Source organism: Hippocampus guttulatus, chromosome 19 (genome assembly GCF_054856545.1).
Source record: "Hippocampus guttulatus isolate MCC_2025c chromosome 19, RoL_Hgut_1.0, whole genome shotgun sequence".
In the NCBI taxonomy this organism is placed as follows: Eukaryota; Metazoa; Chordata; class Actinopteri; order Syngnathiformes; family Syngnathidae; genus Hippocampus; species Hippocampus guttulatus.
In genome coordinates, this window is record NC_141279.1 from 4561357 (window position 1) to 4577816 (window position 16460).

Sequence of the window (16460 nt, forward strand, 5' to 3'; positions counted from 1 at the left end):
GCGCTCGGCACAGCAAGTTCCCTCTCGCCGGGTGTAAAACTAAAGAATGCGCCGGAATTGAAACGCTGGTGCACAGTAATTGGGTCTTTCTTTTTTTTTTCTCTCTCTCTCTCTCTCTGTCTGAGGTTCCCCGGAGACCAATGAACACATTCCAAATTTCCTCAACAAGTGCTTTTCCTCTTGGGTGTATCAGAGGAAGTATGTTCAGCCCAGCGGCAAGTCATCGCGGCTACGCTCTTCTCGCTAAGAAATTGATTCAAAGAACACACACACACACGTATAGTATATAAGCAGATTCGACCAGTCCAGGCAGGCTGTAGCCCTCCTACTGCCCAAAGACAGCTGGGATAGGCCCCAGTACGCCCGCGACTCTCTTGAGGATAAGTGCATTCGAAAATGGATGAATGTATATCTGACGTTAACTAGAGAGGCACCTGAGGAAGAGCCATCAAAAGGCAAGGGAAGTACGTCGAGCGCACAAAGGAGACGGAAGCGCTTTGTTCGAGCTCACATGTGAAAACTTGAATGGCAAAGGCCAAGCAGCTCGTGGGTTCTTTTCTTTTGAAGGAACTTAGCCCTTCATCTCATGCCCACCTTGCCCGGTAAAGGCCATTGTGCCCTTTCTCGTACAATGGCCGCGCTCGTTTAGCCGAGATATTGTATCCTGGGCCACATGATGAAAATGGAACCGTATGACGGTTTCATTGAACGAAATGCAAGAGAATTCAAATCATTCTTAAAATTGAGATTTCAACATTTCTTCTGAGGTCGCGGCTCTTGTTTCCACGGGTAGGCCATTCCAGAGCCCTGGAGCCAAAATACCAAACACCTCAAGAACACAGGTGTCAAAGTCAAGGCCCGGGGGCCAGATTTGGCCCGCCGCATCATTTTATGTGGCCCGCGAAAGCAAATGAAGCATGTCAAGTTCCATGATGCTCGCTAAAGTCTGAACCAAAATTTCAAATTGTCACATGTAATCCACAATAACAGTCATTATTCTTGACTTCTGATTTTAAAAGTAACTATCCATCCATTTGTTGTGCGCTGTGTATGTAATATGTGGAGGTGATTAAACATTTATAATGGTTTCCCAAAATTCAGAACGGCCCTCCAAGTCAAACCGTAACGACAATGTGTCACGCGACAAAAATGAGTTTGACACCCCTGCTCTAGAACCTGCAGACTTCTTTTAAGATTAAGATATCCGGAAGAGCAAAACCTGACGAGCGCTTTCCTATTTTCACAAATGACTGAATTTGCTAAGGTTTCACTGCATGTCACTTAACAGTAGGGTTTTTTTTCCCTCGGATACCTCGCAGATTCACACTAAGGTCAAATAGAGGTCACGTTTGAAGGACAGCATTCGAAATGTTCCATTGCATGCTTGCCTCGTGACGTAAATATCACATGGCCGTGTCATTGAAAACGTGGGGAGAATTCACATTGGCAATCATTCTTACCCACAAAAAGAAATGGTGCGTCTTTGGCCTTCAATCTGAAAAAGTCCACCGGACCAAATGTTCATGAATAGTCAGCAAGCAAGTCAGTCAGTTTCTGAATATTTTAGTGGACTCTGCTTGTGATGTGAAGACTTAGTTGGGTACTTTTAGGTCACTGGCTGGCTCTGAGCAGATCGTCCAGTATGACGGAAGGCACACTGTGGATATTAAAAAAAAAAAAAATTCAATGTTTTAAAAATATCACAAAAGCAAACGTAAAATGATAACAATGTTTTGATATTACTCGTTCTAGTCAAATGAGCTACCAGCGTTCCGAAACAAGCTTTTGTGACATGATGTAAGCGGTACAAAAACAGTCCCAGCGTCACTGTCAAATCCGTTGTGGGAATAGACGGGCCCGCGATGTAAACAGCGGCGACCATTCAGGGCACGTGTTTTCGCACACAAAGACGACCCGATTGGCCTGTCAATCACCCGCGGATCACCTGTCGCCACCGGTGACGCGGCGACGGCAAATGCTGACCTTCAGCAATGACGATAAAGAACGCTCAAACTCGGGGGGCCACTGGATTGATACTGCAGGTGTGGGGGGACGAATTCCAAACAAAATGTCATTTTTGTTCAACATCATGTTTACTAAACTGCATATGCACATATGCCGCAAGTGATTTTTTTTGCTCATGTCTCACTTTGGAGTGCAGACTAGACGGGCAGCAAAAACAACGCGGGAATCGTTTTCTTCCCATCCAGACCCGCGAGACAAAAACAGTATGGCGTCTTGTTTTTTTTTCCTTCTTCGTCTTCTCCTGCTTGCTGTCCTCTCGGCGGGCTCATTAGAATAAGTCACATGTATGACTGCCATGCGGCAATTTCATTGAAGTCGTGGCAGCTGATTGGCAAGCCTCCTTCAGGGCTCCTGCGACGATAGACGCGGCGTGATGGAATACGTAGTGCCTTATCGAAATCCAAATAAAAAGGAAAAAATATATATTCAGTAAAATGATGGAAGGGAGTAGTTGGCGGTCATGGCTAAGGGGGAGTCGGGAGTGTCCAGTTTTAGTTGGACTGGTGTGTGTGTGTGTGTGTGTGTGTGTGTGTGTGTGTAGTGGCCGCCTCGCAGGTGGTGGTTAGGAGGGGGCTGTCATTGCCATTGCAGCTGTCAGTCAAGGAGGCGGCAAACAATGGATGGAGATTCTGTGCCAAGGTAAATGAGCTGACACCCATCTTGATGGCTGCCACGTATTTTTGCAGGACGCTTCTTTGGGAACACCTGCCACCCATGTTTTGAAGAAGTCGTCCACCAGCCCCCCCCCCCCAAAAAAAAAAGAATCGTTATTCAGTACCAGCCAATTCTGGACCAAGTCTGAAAAGACGTTAAAAAACGTCTTTGGGAGTGACTGAGTTAACGGGGAGTTTGTACAGAGCAGATGCGCTGAACAGCCAGCCTCATGACGACAAACGAACCATTGTTGACTCGGAGCAGAGTACACACGCAATATTGTTTTGGTTGCTTAGCGTAAAAGCTCAAAGGCAAGATTTGCGCATCCGCTTACAAAATCAACAAATGAGAAATGTCGAGTTACTTTGTGATCACAAACACTCAGCCTTGTGATGACAAATATTCAATTTTTTGAGGAAGGAGGACAAAAATCAAGCCTTGTTTTTTTGCCACGTCGTTCAAAACTTGAAAGGCAAGATTGCAGTCATATGAACAAAAACATCCTCGGTTTAAGATGCTTATCTTAAACTTCAGATTTTTTTTTTTCTTCTCAAAATATATTGCTGTGTAGACGCTGTGTGATATTATTGGCATTGTTTGGCAAGTGCTGCGATGCTGTATCACGACTTACAGCGCCATTCTGATATTAAACAAGTCAAAAACCAAACCGGAGCTTGCAGAGGCAAATTTGAAAGATCCCCAAAACGGCCAAAAATGACCCTCAAATTATCGCCTGAAAGCACACGTCACTTCCTGTGTGTTGGGGCTTGGGTTTTCGAGACATTTTTGTGAGTCAGCTCATGATTGACATGCCTGCCAACATTGTATGAAGGAAAATTGGTTTCCAACACATTGTGCCTATGCAATGTGAAAACATGATGCTCATGTTAAATGAAATATATTTGTCACTTTTTTTTTTGTGGGAGAAGGTAAGAGCTAACTAATTCGCTTGCAGAGCGGCAAGCACACTCCCATCCGTCGTTTTTTTAAAAGACGTGTCCTTCCTTAATTGGGCTACGGGGGGGGTTGATGCAGCCAAGATTCATTCACAATGGGGGGGGGGGGGGCGGCCTGCTGATTGTAGCCTTGAGATTCTTGCTGCCTTGGTAAAGATTGCATGCTGCGTGTACGGCGACTACGTAACCGCCGGGAACCAACTGAACGCACAACTGATTGAAGTGAGACACTTACGCGTTTATGAAAATAAGACTTCCCCCCCCGTGATGGGGTCCAATTGGAACACAGCCCAAGTGAAAACGCGTCATCAATGCCGGGGAAAGTGTTTTTATTGAGTCGCCCGCTTTAAAGTTGATTCCAACTTGACTCGGCCTTCGATTGGGTTCTGCTTCTTTGCCTCGCTCCGTCGGACCGATCGTTTCAGTCGGTTTTGTAACTCTTAAAAAGTCGGAGGAGGTGAATGAAAATGGCACAAAGTTTCCAAGGAAACGACATCATCCTGTTGTCTGCGTTCGGCCCGAAATGTTCATACAGATGCTAACTTTGTTCTCGTCTACGCTTCGCTTATCGACCCGCGCCAATCATTCCCCGCTAATTTGCACAAGTCCTTTCCAGATTCCTCTTTGGCAGCCAATCATTATCCAACTGACTTGTATTTCACCTCATTTTTAAAACGGCTAAGGGTGCTTATTGAGTTTTTTTTTAATCTTTGCCTTTTCTTTCCTTTTTCAAACTGGAGCCAAGATTGCGAGATGGCACAAGCAGTCTTAATGGAATCCCAATGATGGAATTCGAATGATTGCAGCTTGTTTGCGTTGCATCTGGGCGTGAGGATGAAACAACTCCACCGCTAATTATCTCCATACTTGGACCTAAATGTTTGTTTTTGGGCTTGAAATGAGCTGCGATGGAGGAATAATCAACAGCATTGCTCCGAGGCTGTATTGTATATCAATGCTTGTTAGTTTGGGGGATTTTTTTGCAGGGGGGGGGGGGGGGGGGGGGTCAGGATTGCAACTACCTAGGCTGTTGTTTACCCAACGGAAAAACATACCGTGCTTATCAGAACAGGAATCTGACATGTTTGAAGGTTATCCAGCCCAATATAAAAGAGATTAAAGGTAAGATGTGTGGGTTCTTCTTTGTCAACACTCGACCACACACATTTTTTGTTATTTCAATTTATTTATTTTTGCCCGCCTCAAACTGTTTGATTTCCAAAGAGTCCGAGACAGCAAGACCCTCGTGATTGTGTTCTGACTTTTGACCCCTGTGTGCTGACGGCAACTTGGAAGTCGCGACCTGTCTTTTGAAAAGTCGGTCATAGAGAACATCCTCGTTCGCAGCGAGCGGCTTTTCGGGGTTGGTGTTGCATGTCAGAGGATAGCCCCCCCCCGTGTTGATTTTGGTGGAAGTCGTGCCAACGTGGATAAAAGGCTTGAGACAGGAAGTCGCGACTGGTCTGCCAAAGTCGTACATTTGAAAATTTAATGTCAATCTTGAGTGACATTAAAAAAAGACTCGCTTGAAAAGACAGTCAGTCCGCTGCAGTGCTTTGAGGTGAACTTATTGAAACAAAGTTGTTGTCTTTTTTTGTCCGACTGCTGCCAAATTTGCACCACTTGGAACTAGAAATGGTGACTTTTTCTTAAAGTGCTTTGTTGTTTTGATGTCCTCGTTATCTTACAACTTGGGTGTGCGTTTGTGTAGCATTCCGCACGAGTCATTGTGATGGTTTTAGCGGAAGATTTGTTGTTGATCCCACTCGCGCAGGCTTCATTGTATCCTACAATGCAAGAATTCAGGGGAAGAAAAAAAAAAGCAGCGGCTTATTATGTTCAATATGCTGCGCTCGGCACTCCATCACGAAGGTTTTTTTTACTTTTTTTTTTTTTTTACCCGCCTTTATGGGTCGTTTGGGAAATTAAATGAGCTTGAATACTGAATCACACAAGAAAAAGTGGAAAAAGAAGACAATTATGGCAAAGTGAATGGAGGATGGATTGCCTTACTTTGCTACACAATCACTTTTATTTTCTTTCACTTTTCACTGTCTCTTTTATAGCCTTGGCGGTTGAGCTCAGTGTGTTTACGCGCGCGCGTTTGAGTGCATCGGGAAAAAAAGGCGAGTGTATCGTATCATTGCCAAAGGTTAGCACACAGATTTATGCGTTGACCTTCAGCGTTTTAAAATTGTGTATTTCTTTTTTTTATGTTTGAGTTACAAAGATTGAATGTCACTGATAGCGGTCATTTTGTAGCCCGCAAAGATGGCGGAACGGCGGTCAACTGGTGAGCACGTCGGCCTCGCAGTGCAGGGGTGCAGGGTTCGATTCCGGCTCCCGCTTTTTCTGTGTGGAGTTTGCATGTTCTCCCAGTGCCTGGGTGGCTTTTCTCCGGGTACTTCGCTTTCCTCCCACATTCCAGAAACACGCGTGGCAGCTTAGTGGAACACTTGAAATTGTCCCGAGGTGTGATTGTGAGTGCCCTGCGATTGGCTGGCAACCAGTTCAGGCTGTTAAAACCTCCTTGATTTGCCTTGTGTTAGCATGACAACTGCTTGCATGCTAGCATTGGTTTACTTTCAGCATGCTGATAGTTCATCAATTATTCGAACAAGGAGTTGACTATAGGATATGATGCAAAATGCTCGTCAATCTGCCTGAGTGCTTTTTGGCAACGAGTGCCATATTGCGCATGTTTGTGTCTGCACATTTGAGCATCAAACTTTCACTTTGTGCGTTTGCTGTTGATGCGTTCTGACTGCTGGCCAATCATTTCACATGGCGGCTTGCCACCAGTTTGTCTTTATCTTTTATGCATGACTTCAGATTTTTTTTTTCTCTACTTGTGCCCTCACCTGCACTCAAGATGGCCACTGGATATATTTTCTTTTTTTATATCATAATTTTTTTTTTTAATTGAAAATGTTTTCTTTTAAAGAAGCGTGAACACATTAAATAGTTGGTGAGGCAGACAGGGCAAGGTGTACTCAAAATTTTAAGCATTTATTTGCTTGAGCCTACCATACGTGACAGCCTTTTTAAACATCAAAAAGTGCCTTTCTCGGCTGCGTTATCTTTTTACGCGTCACCACGCGCATAAACGGCAGCTTTTCAGCAGTTCCCCAAAGGCGAACGGTGGCCCTCCCGAGGCCCAGTGCTCCCGGACAATGCATTCATTTTTTAGAAGCAGCCTGGGGGGTGATGTGGGGCGGGGCCGGGCTGTCGGGTTGAAGGGGGCGGGGGGGGCACACACACTTAAACGGGAATTGCTAAAAAACGTTAGCATCCTAACAGCCGGTTAGCAACCTCTGTACCCAGGTTGCTTTATGTTAGCCTAAGTTCTGCTTCCCGAGTTGGGCCACTCTTTTACAGCCAATTTAGAGAGAAAAAAAACTTGTACAAATAGACTCATTATTTTCATAAATTAATTATTGATGAATTAATTCTTGAGGAATTCTCACCAGAGGGCAAACATTTGTACCTGCCGCTGTTCTCGATAATGAGCTTTAATTGACTGAGGCCACACACACACACACACACAGTTGCCCCCAGGAGTGTCCTCTGGCTCGAGCGATGCCCTGTATGCAAATGAGTAGCCTCATTATTCACTAATTCCTTATTGCCACTGTATGGGTAAGCTGGCAAACGGCCTCACGTTGGGCAAAGGCGTGTTGAGTCGTGTCAGCGAGTCCAGGGTCTTTCTTTGGGGGCCGGCACCTCAGTGGGTAACTCGGGCGTCCTCGTGGAACCTTCAAGTACTGTTACTGTGACTGCAGACAAAATGTGCATTAATTATACGCTCACCAGCTTAAACCTGTTAATTAAATGAGATGCGAGGCCGGCGCCACGTTAGTTGCCACAACGCCCCCACCACATATGCTCCATCTGGTGGCATGCCTGCCTGTGGCTCGTCTGTTGCCTCAAGGCCCGCCGCTCTGTCCTCAGGTGCCACATCTGGTTCCCAAATGCCCGTGCGGCAACCACGAGTACATTTGTGGCCACAACATCCGCTGCCACCTCCGGTAATTCTTCATTTGACGCTACAACATGCGAAGTCAAATCCGCCCGCGTCACGTCCGCCGCCATCTTTCCTGGCGGCTCCGTTTTCGTTGCCATGACAAACGCCGTCATGTCTTCCAGCACCGTGTATAAAACCGTCACATCTGCTCCCTAATTCTAAGCATGTAAAAAAATGGTACAGAGACTCGATAGGACGTACATTTTTGCGCTGTTTTGTGGGAATGACGGCAGCTTAGCAGTGGACCTCCTCTGCCTCAACTCGCGATTACGCCCCAAGTACATCCAGTCGAGCCGGCATGTTGTGGTGCAGCGTGTTCTAATTTGGACTTGCTGGTTAGTAAAGACGCATCAAGTAAACGACATAGCAGGGAGATGAAAAATGAACCCTCACCCCAAAAGGGCGGCTGCCTTTTCAGCAGCTCCTATACGTTTTGCTCTTCTGCTTTCTTCCTTTCATAACTTTGCTGCTGTAAATTGGGATTTTTTTTCCATTGTGAGACGAATCAAGGTTTTCTTATTCTTATAAAATACCTTTGGTTACAATACAGTCAAATGTCTGCCCTCGAATCCACATCCACACGCACACATTACAACAACCCGCTGCTCTTATGTAGTATCCCTTCCGGTGTATCACTTGTAATGGACTTCTTAATGAGCGCGCCCAGTGCAGATACTCATCAGTGATCAATGATGTCGTTGGCCTCTTGACTTCCTCGCAGCCTGCCGGGCGTCTGTTGGAGGGTGACGCCTTCGCCTCGCGTCCCCTTTTTTTTTTTTTTCCCGGATCGTTATGAATATGTATCCACTCGCCACAAGTCAGACCTAGAGTGAAGTGCGGGGCCGGTAAATATGTATGCTGGTTATGAATATTTATTGTTGACTTATTGAGATGTGTCATGCACTCTTGAAGGGCAACATATGCCTTCACTTCCAATGTGCCTCGTTGTTTATCTCAAGACAGTTTATTCGTTCTGTATGTATTCTGTATTGTAAACCCGGTGGCAACTTGAGAGTTTCACGGTGACGCGTTCAAACAATGTCAATTTGTAAAAAGAAAGTAATCAGAAACAGGCTCCTGTGTGCATTCAGATATGACTCGATGAAGGAGTTTGTGGTTCTTTATCCGACGTCATCGGCGTTCTGGTTATAGTGACTGGAAACAATTGTACGTTTGTGACCATACAGTGGTTCATGTTTCATGTTAGACGAGAGATCCTTGCATACTGCATTTCGGTCCATTATTCAGTGCCAGTGTTTGTAATGTATAAGGTCTATTATGTGAGCTTGTACTGTTGACTGTATATCATCACAACAATGACATACGGTATAATGCACAGCTTTGCCTCACCACACTCAGCGCGACATTAATAAATACACTTCTTCGCTTTCATTTTAAATTGGAGTAAAAAGACATCAATGATTGCTTTGTCTCGCTTATATTCTCTTGACTGTGATTTCTTTTTTTTTTTTTTTTTTTACCCCAACTCGCTCGCGGCGTGCCGTCTCGGCTTCTATCGGGGCCCTTCTCTTCCCCCCCCCCCCCTCCTCCTCCGAGCTTGTCACACCAAAGTGCCGCAGCAAAATATAAGCACAATAGATCATCCTGACAGTTTAATTTCGCCGCTTGATTATCAGTCAATTTGATAATTATATCATGCAGCCATCCAATTAATGGCTTCTATATTTACAATGATCATCAAGCGAGCTCTCTGCGGCGTTGGCGTCGTTCATCATTGCTGAGATATGAGCATCTCCGGGGAGCTTGACAGCGCGGGCGCCTTCTTGATTGAGATGTGGAGGGGGGGGGGGGGGCATGTGTTAGTTCCGCTCCGATCTTGGACACTGTACGGCATATTTCGTGCCTCATCCCTTTCTCTCCGCTGCAAAGTGGACCCAATGCAAGCAATATGACTTTTCCTGGGGATCAGCTGGATTCAGTCGGGACACTTTCATATCACGCTTCCCATCTGGAGCGTGTTTACATGACGGCCCTCATCACCGGACAGCGGACACGCCATTTAATTCATCCAGTACCAGCCAATTCTAGACCAAGTCTGAAAAGACGTTTGAAAACGTCTTTGGGAGTGAATGAGTTAAAAAAAATAATTGCCTTTGCTCTAACATCGCAAGTCGCACGAGCTGAGATTCCGCACTTGTAGCCTTTACAAAGATAATTATTTCCACCTAATCTTTACTTCACATACTTGACAATTTAACATTATCCAGAGCCAATAAATCCTCAATGAAAAGAAGGTTCGCTTGATCATTTCATGTCGCCCACTCGCAGTGACGGTCATGGAAGGTGTCGTATGGATCCTTATCAGGATGCGACTCTCTTCCCACTGAGCACTTTGGTCAAGATTGGAGCTTGGGAAGCTGTATTATAATAGTTTTGTGTTTCGTGGTGAATTGAAACTTTTGCCATATTCATGGCGATAAAGTCAATTTCTTAGCAGAAGGTCAAGGTCATCTTTATTATCAAATATGCTTTATGTATGACATGCAGCAAAGATGAAATTTCTTCCTCTCAATCCTCAGTGTGCGTTAAACACACACAGCTAAAACAAGATAGCAGCTAATGTAATGTAATGTGAACAGTATAAACAGTATAGACAATATAAACAATATAAACAATGGCACCTGTGGCTATTGTGGGTAAAGTGAGGTAGTGCATTGTGCATTTTAAAAGTTGGTTAAAAAATGGCCTTAATGGCCAAAATATCAAACTATCTGTGCATTTCACAGCGCGAGGTCTCATTCATTTCCGATTGTGTATTCATTGGATGAACTGGTGATGGCAGCCACTCATTTTTTTTCGAACACCCTTGGGGGTGCCCCTCATCTTTCATGGTTTTCTCATCAAACTTTACCGCTAGAATCCGCTCACATCCTGCGATGGAATTCACAATTTTCGCAATTAAGTGTCATCCGTTTGTCGAATAAACCAGTTGCAATTTTGGTGGTGATGGTTTCACCATATCGGTTGTTCATTGACTTCAGGTTGAATACGATGGGTGTTGGGTTTGATTCCCGACGGAGTTTGTTCAGGTACGACCACGGGAAATCTCTGAAAATTGACACTTTGAAACCAGAATATCCCTCTTCCTTTGCATTTCACAGCCTCGGTAATCCTAGGATTTGTGTGCATCCTCTTATGATGGTTGATGATTGGATGATTATTTTCTTCTTGCTTCAGAATGAATCGTCGAACTTTGATGCCAAGCTGCGACTGCACCCTATGATGAAACCTCGCATGCTTTGCATTTAAAAAAAAAATGTGTCCATCTGTCTAGCTATCTTTCTTCTTCATCGCAGACGATGTGCCTCCTTACTTTAAAACGGAGCCGGTGCGGAGTCAGCTGCATTTGGAGCGCAACCGGCTGGTGCTGACCTGCATGGCCGAGGGCAGCTGGCCTCTGGAGTTCAAGTGGATCCACAACAGTACCGAGCTGACCCGCTTCTCTCTGGAGTACAGGTGAGCAATTAAGAGGGTCTTTTAGAAAAGGATGGGGGGTGGGGAGGGGGGTGCCCTAAAGGTCTCACAGATCTGTGAAGGCTAGTTTCACTGGAAGACGCTAAAATGGCATTTTTTGTCATTGCATGTGGGCGGAGCATGGCGGCCATGACTCAAATCTCTAATGCTAGTTTTCCACGATGTCCACAACAGTCACGTTTCAGACCCCTGTGAACAAAAAAATAAAAGCACTGGATATGAGACAAAGCAGGGGGGAAGGTATAGGCAAATGATTACCTCGGGCCAATTATTTAGTGGAATAAAAAAATTGGCAGGGCAATTACGGTGCTTATGAGAAACCTAGTCTTCCGTAGTAAAATAGAATGAACTCAACAAAATGTGACCGTACACGGGAGGCCATGAAAATTCAGCTCCCAGTTTGAATTAGCAAAATAACATTTGGTGGGCATGCCTTTAACTCATTCACTCCCAAAGACGTTTTTAAACGTCTTTTCAGACTTGGTCCAGAATTGGCTGGAACTGAATGAGATAATGAGTAGACCCACAAAAAAATAAGTTTTAACAAGCCATGCTTCCAGGCATTGTAGGTTTGTTTGGTCATGTTAGCGAAATTTTAAAGACTTTAGTGCACTGTGATGCGTTTTTCCACTGATACATATTTCAAGGAAGATGAAGCTTACACATTTATCAATCTCCTCATTAACACTTTGTTCTGGATCGTCTACCCACCACAATAAGAGCCACGGTTGCTTCTTGCTGTTGCCCGTGTTCCCCTTTTCCTTCTCTGCTTTGCCCTTCTGACACTTCTATCATGCTCTCGCGCAGCATGCTAAACGTGTGTGTGTCGTTTCTGTGTGTGTGCGCGTGTGTGAGGTGGTAGGGGTTGGCAGATAAAGCGTCTTTAACGGTAACTGGAAGATTGTTATCATGCAGCCAACACGGCCTTATCTTTCTCAGCTGTGTGTGCGTGTGTGTGTGTTCCTCACAAAAACATACGCACACACACTGCTGATCATACAGTGTATGCGAAGGGAAAAAAAAAAAAAAAGAAGGATGCCATGCTTGGCGAGTTGATGATGTCTCACAGATCTCCAGAGGCCGATAAGAGCAGAGTGACACGCGAGTGTGAGAAGTGGTCAGAGTGTACTCGAGAGGGGAGCGCACAACACGGTCACGGCACTGTCTTGTGAGGATGAGTCACACAGCAGCATGTCCACAAGGAGAAACAGAGAATAATGTAACGGCGAAGCTGCATATGGCACTTTATTTATTTTTTTGTCGTCTCCATCCAACTGTAAGCAATCGTCTGTTTGTGCTGACGAGGACACTCCTTTTATTTTGTCAGTAGGCTGTGTATACTGCTTTCCAAGTGAAGCGTCAGGCGGCTATTTAGCCAAGGTTACCTTTTATGCTCTTTTTCCAAGTAGCAATTGTATGTTTGTATTTTTATTATACGTGTGACAGGGGGTGTCGTGTCGTAAGAAGATCTTGTGTATGCTTGTATGGGAGAAACAGCCTTCGCGGAGGTTACTCTTGTACACTCTGTTCCAAGGCAAAAGTACAGATTTTTATCACTTTTAAGAATTAGATCAGGTGCGGAATGCCAAAAGTTTCAGCCGGTGAGCGCTGGCGTCAGTAGTCAGGTATCGCGACAGGAACTGAGTGTGGTCTGTCGGTAGTGTACTTGTTATGCAGCAGATGAAAGTCAGATGATCGAACTTTTTTCTTTTTTTGTTGTTTTTTTGGGCATTTTTGGGCTGGTTTTTTTTTTGTCACCATCCTTGCTGACAGAGTTTCTTTTGATCCATATTTCAAACTGCTCCTTTCCAAATTCATGCAACGCAGCCTTTTTCAGGCAAGGGGAGAGCAATCGGGGAGGGGGGGGGAGACAGCACTTTTTTTCTTTCTTTTTTTTTGCCTAAAATTTGAGTGCTGCCGTGGAGAGAGCCGCTCTAAATACTGACATCATGTGGACATGACTTTTTGTCTGAGTCAATCAGCTCATCAATAAAACCAGGTGGCAAATATTTGCTATGCAGAAGGTGGCGTGGAATTGTTTCGGTCATAATTTTGCAATGGTTTTTTTTTTCTGTAATAAACACAAACAAACCTTAAAAAAACGCGCGTATTGCCAATGTCCATGGAACCATATTCAAAAATTTCTATTTCCTCATTCATTTATATATTTTTTCATTTATTCTACAGTCTATCGTGGTATCAGTGAAAGGGCTTGGGGTGAAAAACGCACATATTACAAATATACAATCATTACTTGGAACTAAGGAATACAGTAACCCTGAGTGATGAAGCCAATGCAGCTTCACATAGAAAACAGATCACAAGGTCTTCTGACACCAACAGCTGTCACACTTTTCTACCAGATAAGATTTTCCTTGAGATCACAAACATCCAATTGCTACTTGGAACTTAACGTACAAAAATAACCTCGGTGACGCTCCTTCTCGCTGCTACCCGAACACGTGTAGCACAACGAGCAAGTCGGCGAAAGGTGGTTTGATGTCGGCAAATCTATTCATTGCGGCAAAATTAAATTGCGTGACATCAAAGATAGAACGGCTCCTCAGACTTGACTTTTTATCGGAACAATGTCCCTTCCTGCCACTGCTGTCTACTTTTTGAAAAGTGTAAATTAGTTTTGGTTGGCAGTACAATCACAACAATAGGGGGAAACTTTGCTTCCTGCCCCCCCCCCCCCACCCGAGCCAATTGAGTGGGAACAAGCGTGACAATGCGACTGCCACCTTGACCGTGCTCGTAATAGAGCGTCGCAGGCGTCGCTTGCTGTTTGATTGAGGCGCGCCGAATAAATCAAACTGTGCAGCAATAGATTTGTCATCGACATCTCACAACACGTCAATTCACACAAGAAATCAACTGACATCCGTTGCGAATATTTTGACAATGTTGTAATTTCATGGCTGATCTGAGCAAATGAAAGTGAGCACAAATATCTAGCTAGCAGGCTAGCCACACTGGTACCTCTACTTATGAAATTAATTGGTTCCTGAATAAATTTCTTAACTAGAAAATTTTGTAAGTCAAAACGTGTTTTCCATGCAAATGCCCTAATTCGTTCCAAGCCCCCCCCCCAAAAAAAAATTCAGTCATAAATGTTTCCTAAAGCATAAAAATGCATCAAAATATGTAACAAATATATGTTACAATTAGATTATTGCACAATAAAGGAGAGTTGTGCATCATGTAAAAAAAACAAAGAATTGAGTAAAGAATAAAGATGGTCATTTCACTTTTAACTGCGTCAATGTGTATGATCAGACCCCATGAACAAGAGAGCTTTGTGGCAAATGGGTGCTCTTAGTTGCTGGCAATCCATTCAGGTCACCTGGCCAAAGAGATCCTTGCTGGTCCAAAAGCTCCACCCCCTCACGAGACCACCCGCATAACCCCGTATATGTCATGAAGTGATTCAAGTGCACCATCATGTGAGTAGCGGGCAAGTTTTTTTCCGCTCCTAATTGGATGTTGCCGGCCGTTCTTTGCCCTCCTGATAGTGAGGTCAGCGCTCATCTTACTTCACCAGCCACAATAACAACACAATCACTGTCACTTCACTGGGAAAAATAGAAAGAAAGAAGCTGACTTTTTCAAATGAGATACTTTTACGCAGATATTGGTTGGTTTTCTTTCATATTTAGAGAGCACACAAGGAGATAAAATTGTTTTTTTAGTGCAGTGAAGACTTTGTGCAAGTACTTTTGAGTCCCTGAAAATTGAGGCGAACACTGCGTTTTTGTCAAACTGTCAGATTCACAGCTGCCATTTAGCCTCAGAAGATGGGAAATTTGGCAGCTCACCGTTGTGGGTCCCTTTCCCACATACCATTAACCTGGGGGGGGAAACAATGATTGGGGAGTGTCAAAGCGACCAAAGTTCTCAAGTTACACTTTATTTTTTGCAGTTTTCTTTCTGCGAGGTGCTTTTAAAATATTGTCAAGATGATAATGAAAATAATTTTCTTCTTGAATTGACTTCCACAATGATTTAGAGGGATTGTCCCGCAGAGCCACCAAAATAGCAATCCACCACCTGTGCCGCCACTGTTTTTTGCCAGTCTAAAATCTGGTCTCCTTTTGTCAGCAAATTGCCAGATGCGCCGGGGGTTACGGCAGCTTTGCCCGCCGCTGGAACGCCCAGCGAGGGGCGAAATTCACAAACGTGCTCAACTAGACTTGACGCACCCCATTTCACGCTGAGCGCACAGGCGCTTGTCTACGAAAATAAGACCCCATTTTACAAGTCAGGATTCAGTTACAAGTCGCATTCTTCACTGACAGCCATGTGTAAAATTGGTTTCAATGGAATGTACGTTTATGGACATTTGTGATCAAGATGCGGCTGAATGTTTGAGATTCATCAGATTTGTGAATACAAAGGAAAGGAAATTAGAACAAAAAAAATATTATCCACAAGCATACAAGTCAATTCAATGAAATGTAATTGCAGGCTCTCGAGCAGCGTTCGCAAAATTGTCTACCTCCATCCTTCCATCTGTCATCTTTCTACCACTTCCACACCTCTGTCCTCCACACATCCTTCTCAACACAGCTCCGGAGTGGGGACTAATTAGCGAGGATGTGACGGAGTGTGCCGAGCGCCGGAACATCGATCAATCTCTGTCTCACGCCGTCATCTCCCGTTGACTTGGCCACATCACCTCCCCTTCCCCTCCTTTCTCTCTTCCCGCCTCCCGCCATCCCTCCTGCCGATACCGCCACCTGCCGCTGCTCACCAAAGGTTAATTGTATTCATTATGAGGAAAGTGAGTAAGAGCTTCTGAAGTCACCCTGAAGCTCAGCCTCAACGAGGTTAAACTCGAACCTCTTGATGACGTGGCTCGTCATCTAAATTCCGGTCAAAATGGCCGACGACATATGTTTAATTTGTAGCCAAAATGATGCTAACCTAACCAGGCTTCGATGGCCGCGTTTAAAAAAAATAAATAAAAAATAAATGCAGGTTCTTCGAACGTAGCTAAACATGATCCTAAAATCTTACCCTAGAATGGCAGACTTCCCCTACCTTTGTTTCCTGTTATTGTGTCAGTGCTTGTTTATCACTCCATGTTTATGGCATGTGGCCCGGCTGCGACACCAACTTTCTTATCTGTCGGGTAACTTTAAATTGCTGCAAATGCAAAACAATCACTTTTATTTGCCAGCATTTTCCTCGGGCAGACGCCCCGCCACCATCATCATCACCACCACGCTCGAAGGTGGGAAGACGGCGGGCACAGTGCATAGTGGCAACTTTTTCACCTCCCACACCAACTTTTTTTTTTCTCT

At 44.6% G+C, this 16460-nt stretch overlaps 1 protein-coding gene across 6 annotated transcripts in view; it reads left to right on the forward strand.

Annotated features, from left to right (window-relative positions):
- sdk2b (sidekick cell adhesion molecule 2b) overlaps window positions 1–16460 on the forward strand; it is a 147238-nt gene that overhangs the window by 92156 nt on the left and 38622 nt on the right. For all 6 annotated transcript variants that reach the window (XM_086138873.1, XM_086138876.1, XM_086138874.1 and 3 more), the window contains exon 2: window positions 10977–11136. In XM_086138873.1, coding sequence (XP_085994999.1) covers window positions 10977–11136 — 160 coding nt within the window. The remainder of the gene's footprint in view (window positions 1–10976; window positions 11137–16460) is intronic.